The sequence below is a fragment of the Gossypium arboreum genome, chromosome 12 (genome assembly GCF_025698485.1).
Source record: "Gossypium arboreum isolate Shixiya-1 chromosome 12, ASM2569848v2, whole genome shotgun sequence".
Classification (NCBI taxonomy): Eukaryota; Viridiplantae; Streptophyta; class Magnoliopsida; order Malvales; family Malvaceae; genus Gossypium; species Gossypium arboreum.
The window spans coordinates 73,005,322-73,011,114 of record NC_069081.1 but is presented as its reverse complement, the minus strand read 5'-3'; the positions used below and the strand labels follow the sequence as shown (position 1 = coordinate 73,011,114).

Sequence of the window (5,793 nt, the reverse complement as noted above, 5' to 3'; positions counted from 1 at the left end):
CTTGTTCGCTGCTTTCAACAGTAACATCTCTAAAATTTAAACTCGTACAATATACTTTATCATTTATCATTGTACCTAGCATTGTGTATAAATATAATTAAATAATTTTAAAATTTTCATATGATTGAAAAACAAATTATTCTCACATATTTGATAAAAAATAAAAAAATAAAAATAACTCAAATAACTTAAAACCAAAATAAAAAGGATAAAATTGGAATCTCATGAAAATATGATCTGAAATTTGAAGTTAAATATTCATATATCCATGTTATCAATAATCATACTAAGGTTACATATTATATTTAATTACTTTTTGTCATGATATTACCGAATCTAAACAAACACACTATCCACCAAACTGTAGCCACAAGATGAAATTCAGCAACACCGCTAAATTTTGGTTACTCACCAGTCCATGGCCAGATTTCAAAAGGAAAGTGGATTAAATTACGCAATTTTTCACCGAAAAAGTTTATTTACAGTTTGATTATTATTTTCTGGAAATTAGCATGCAAATACATTTTATAAGAATGTACTGCTCTATTATTCCTAAAAAAAATTTAAAAAAGGATGTATAAAACTGTACAACTTTTTCTATGTAAAAGCGTAAATACTTTGACACAGTATTCCCTAACCACAATTAGAAATGACAAAACTGCAAGCCACCATGGCAGGCTGCTATCCTTTTTTCACTTACTTTGGAGCCAAACATAAAATTACCTTAAATATCAACTCATGAACAAACAAGCAGAGCAGGCATCCACATTTTACATTCAAATACCACACCGACTACAATGTTTTCTGCTTCTCAAGCCGCGTTTGCTTGGACTGGCAAGTCTGACCTGGAATACCGACCATGCCCACGCCCACGCCCCCTTCTTCCCCGGGCACAACCACGACCTGCAAGTTGAAATCATACAAGCATGATGAAAAGCAAATCACGTAGCCCCAATGATGTTGGAAGGTACATCAAAACAAACACCAATACTATCCAATATTAAGTCATCCGATGTAACATATGGAAAAGGATGACATTTCATATCATAATAAAATTAGGCATCCATCCTTTTAAGACGTTTATAATAAACCAGCCCCTCCCGGAAAAGAATGTTGGAAAACATGATTTAAGGCAAAACGGGAGATAGTTTACCCCAATAAATGGTTCTACATTGAAGAGAACCATAGAAAGCAAGAGAAAGTTACGAATCTCAAACTTACCACGTCCTTGGGCAAGCGTTGCATCAGACTCACCATAGTCATAGTACCCTCCAACACCATAGCCTCGTCCTCGACCCCGGAAGGAATTACCTCTTCCACGTCCTCGAGCTCGGCCACCAACACCACGCCCACTGTCCCAACCATCACCATTATATCCCCCTACTACACCATAGATTCCTGTACCCATCAACGAGGTAAAACGCATGCAATGAGCATACTCACCAGGTTATATAATAGTACACAACATGACAACTTCAATTCTGCAGCTATTGATCAAAGGAACTTCAGTTGCAATTTCAAAGAGGATAAAATTCTTTCAAAAAGACAACTTTATTCATTCTTCACCCCACCCCCTTTTTTTGTGTGTGTCTGTTAATAATATAAATGCTGTAGAAAGTGCATAGGTTTTATAAGAAGAGGCAAAACTAGAAAGCTATGGATGCAAAGAATATCGTAGATCAGTGCACCAATAAAACTAAAATAAAAACAATAAATAATAGCCAAAGAAAAAAGTAAAGTTGATGCATGATTTCACCGTCCACAAAAAAGGAGTCATTAGATGCACTAAGGTTGCTTTGAGATAATTATTCCAAATGCAATTAGTAAAAGGCAAATGAAAAGTTGACATACTCAAATAGAAAACTATATATGTTATAGTAAGAATACCTCTACCCCTAGATCTTCCTCGAGCACCTTGACCCCTTCCTCGCGTCCCTAGTGCTGCCTCCAGAGCTAGATGACATCAAAATATTAGATATTACAAATACATTCTCTCCTTTTTATCCCCCTTTATATAAGCTTGTTTAGCAAACAAGGTTGCTTACCTCCATCTTCTTCGAATTCATTTAAGGGTTTCACTTGATCAGTCGAAAGAGGAGGTTGATATCTGTATTTTCAGTGTAATTAGATATGACCTAGGGCTTAGGTTTCAAACCAAAGAATGGAAAAACTCATGGATTTTCTCGATGAGAGATTGAATAATTGGTATTCAGCAAGTCATATCATATACAGAAAATCAGAAAAAGAATATATATCTATATATATATATAAGAACTATACATTGAAAAAAAAAAAACATTTCTTCAGATAAAACAAAAGCAAAGGACAAGCGGTCATCGTAAGTGAATCAAGGTAGGGATGAGCAAAATTCGATTAAACTCGAAAAAATAAAAAAAATATATTAAAATTTCAAATTATTCAAATGGAATTAATCGAGTTAATTGAATCAACTCAAATTTTTTTTTGAATTTTGAGTTTAAATCGAGTTAAATTTTTGAGTTCGAATAATTCAAATAGAACAAATATTAAACCATGTTACTTCCCTTCCCCCACCCCCACTCATACCCTTTTACTTTTCCCCAAAAATTTAACTTCTCCCAAACCCCAAAACTTTTTTCTTTTTACTTTTCCCTCAAAACTTTTACTTTCCCTCCAAAATTTTACTTCCTCCCAAACTCCCAGAACTTTTTTCTTTTTACCTTCTCCCCAAAACTTTTACTTCCTCCAAACCCCAAAAATTAATATTATAATGATGCCATAAAATATTCAGATTAAAATTTTCTTTTGGTATCAATTTCACATTATATATTTAAAATAATTTTTATTAAAAATCACATTTTCTACATTTAATATATTTTTTTAATTTCAAAATACATGGTGACAAGAATCAAAAGATAAATGAAGTAACCAAGCAAGCAAAGAAGCTAACCTTCGTATATAAAAAATTAATAAATAAATTATGAAGGATGAAAGTTAATAACAATTTTGATTACGCGGACAAATTTGATTACGATGGGTGGCAATGGCTACAAGGACCCAAAATCATTTTTTTAATTTAACTCGAACAAATATATTCGATTTGATTCAATTCAAATTCCATCTCACTCGACTCGATTTGATAAAATTTTAAATTGGATAAGGATGCTCGATTAACTCGAAACTTTTTCATTCGATTCAATTCAATCGAACGCTCACCCCTACATCAAGGAGGTCTAAAGCCAAAGGCGGAAATCTGACCACCACCTTCTAAACAATTAAAAATAAGCAGGAGCATACACTGACTGTTTAAATGTAAATAGAATTTTGGATCTCAGTTATTTACCCTGTGGAGGACAGATCCAGCTCCTTCTTTGATAATGTAATAGTGATCATCGATACATGACAAGTAGTCTCCAGACTGTAATAAGACAGAAAACCAATCAACATGATTTATATGCTCTAAAACATGGCAATGCGAAGGAGTAGCATAAAAGTGTCAATGTTTCATACGGAAGGAGGCCTTCTTCTAGTGGTTCCCACATGTCGGTTATATCAGTTGATCCAATTGAAGTATTCTGATGAAGATCAGCAATTCTTCTCTGCAAACAGAAACCTTGATATAAATAAAGAAAAATGGCATATGTAGATATGAATTAGTTCACATGTATTTGAGAAGAGTGAATTAGAAGGAGAGACATCTTCATGCTACCTTGATTAGCTCTGCAATCATCACAGTCTTATTAATGGCTCTTCCCATTGCTTTAAGAACAATCTCACTGGAACCTTTCTCCTACATATAGAGAGGCAAAACCAGAGAAAAAACAATTTAGTTTTGTATTAAGTAATTCAATGCCAAGTTTTTTTCCCTCTAGGAAAATTTCAAAGGAGAAATTTTTCTAAACTTCAAATTGCAATCATCCAATTAAATCTTTCCATTAACTGGATTAACTACAGAAAGCATACTATTCAAATTTTACTAGAAAATACAATTTCCATTAAATAATTTCAAGAAAATCTCCTCTGTCAGTGATATAATTTCCATAACCGATTGCTATAACCATACCAAAGATCTGTTAGCCATTAAGAGCACAACCAGTCGAATAGAACAGCGGCCCAAATTCTATTTGATATCTAAATCATAAACTAAATAAATACCCTAAAAGGCCTACTGAACTTGAGGGCATACATTTTTATCACAACATTGCCACTCTACACTGGTTTTACCATCATGAATATGAAGCATTTGCATAAACCCAATTATCACAAGATTGACACCATGAAACATTTTTTATCAACATAAATTTCAAAAGTTAGATATCCCATATATCTGCTCATCTATTCTATGTACTTAAACATGGCTATGAGGATATGAATCTCGGAATAAAAGGAAAAACTTCAGAAAAAAATCTAACAAAAGCCTGTTAGACACATAGCTACTCATTCTATAGGAAGCATTTCATCCAAACAATTATAACGCACACATACGTAACATTAATTGCTAAAACAAAGCAAAACAGGAAGTGAGACTATAGAGTAAAAATTAAAAGAGAGAGTAGAAACAGGAAGTTACTTGGAGGAGAGTGGTGGCGTAGGTAATATAATTCCTCATTCTGCCTTGTGTTGTTATCCTAATTTCATTTTCGTTTATGAGAATCTCTGCTTTTGGCTTCTCCACCCTCTGATACCTATCCATCTTTCTCAATCGCCTCTTCCCCCACTTTCAAATCTGAAACAAAAATCAATCAAACACACACACACACACAAACCCCAATGAAAAGAAACTCTGGGTTTTGTTGGATTTACCTTATCTAAATGCAAATAAAGCAAGAGACTGAAACTGGAACTGAGACCAAACACCTTTATTTTATTTTATTGTATTGTATTTTCTTTTTTTCTGTATATCTATCAGAAGTTTGAATGGGAATAATGGTTCTCGAAGTTGAAGGCTCAGGCGATAAGGCCGGGTAGCTTGAAACGGTTTTTAATTATCGATAAATTTAGAGTGGAGATTTTGTATGTTTATGAGAAGTGAGAAGCAAGAAGTAAAGATATGGGATGTCAGTTCTACTTTGAGAGAGAGTAGGGCTTTTCTTCACTGTAATCGCGGTCTTACCGCCGATTGGACCGCGCTCTCCCATCGCCATTCACTAAGCCTAAAAGCCTCGCTCGCCTGCTTTAGCCCAGCCCATCATTCCTCTTTTCTTTTCAATAAAAGAAATTTATTTGGCATTGGTATTATAGTATTTATTATTTACTAAATATAATACTATAAAAATTATTTTAAAAATATGTTTTCTTTTTAAGATTATCTTCATGTGGAGTTTATGGTTGATATATGCGCTGCAAATTTTTGTATGTTGCAATTGAATTTGAGATATAATGGATTAAAGTACCATAGACAGGTCATTGTCAAATTTTTGGCAGTTTCTAATTGAGTTGCAATTATTTTTTTACCCTCCACCGTAATAAATATGTTAGACATTTCTTGACATCCTTTAGTGTCAAGTAAGTATATATATATATATATATATATAGGTTTTCGCTATATGCCGTAAATCTAATTTTATTAATGAATTTAAGAGTTGACTAATTAATGTAAACCTAATTCTAACTCATGTTTTGTATTGATGTTCATATTCATATGTGTCAGAGATTTTTTTACTAATTAATCTAAATCTTAAATAGAGTTGGCATCTATGGTTGGTGTTTTCTTTATAATTCTTTTTATATTAGCTATGAATACTCTTTCCCCATTTTGTTTTTTATATCCCAAATAAAGTTGCTTATAATTTTAGAAGATGTCGAAAAAATGTG

The 5,793-nt window shown here is 32.9% G+C and overlaps 1 protein-coding gene across 1 annotated transcript; it reads right to left on the bottom strand.

Annotated features, from left to right (window-relative positions):
* Window positions 1–523: 523 nt before the first annotated feature.
* LOC108476935 (uncharacterized) lies at window positions 524–5,199 on the bottom strand. The gene is made up of 9 exons (XM_017779308.2): window positions 4,783–5,199; window positions 4,550–4,705; window positions 3,689–3,769; window positions 3,490–3,578; window positions 3,323–3,397; window positions 2,046–2,107; window positions 1,888–1,953; window positions 1,222–1,398; window positions 524–903 (listed from the first exon to the last, which is right to left on the bottom strand). The coding sequence occupies exons 2-9, from the start codon at window positions 4,670–4,672 to the stop codon at window positions 812–814; spliced, it is 765 nt and encodes a 254-aa protein (XP_017634797.1). The 5' UTR covers window positions 4,673–4,705; window positions 4,783–5,199; the 3' UTR covers window positions 524–811.
* Between the last annotated feature and the right edge of the window lie 594 nt (window positions 5,200–5,793).

Coding starts and splice junctions, on each gene's coding strand:
- LOC108476935 (XM_017779308.2), bottom strand. CDS start 4,672: ATGGATAGGTATCAGAGGGTGGAGAAGCCAAAAGCAGAGATTCTCATA. Junction 3,770..4,549: donor ACGCCACCACTCTCCTCCAA/GTAACTTCCTGT, acceptor CTCTATATGTAG/GAGAAAGGTTCCAGTGAGAT. Junction 3,398..3,489: donor CTAGAAGAAGGCCTCCTTCC/GTATGAAACATT, acceptor GTCTTATTACAG/TCTGGAGACTACTTGTCATG.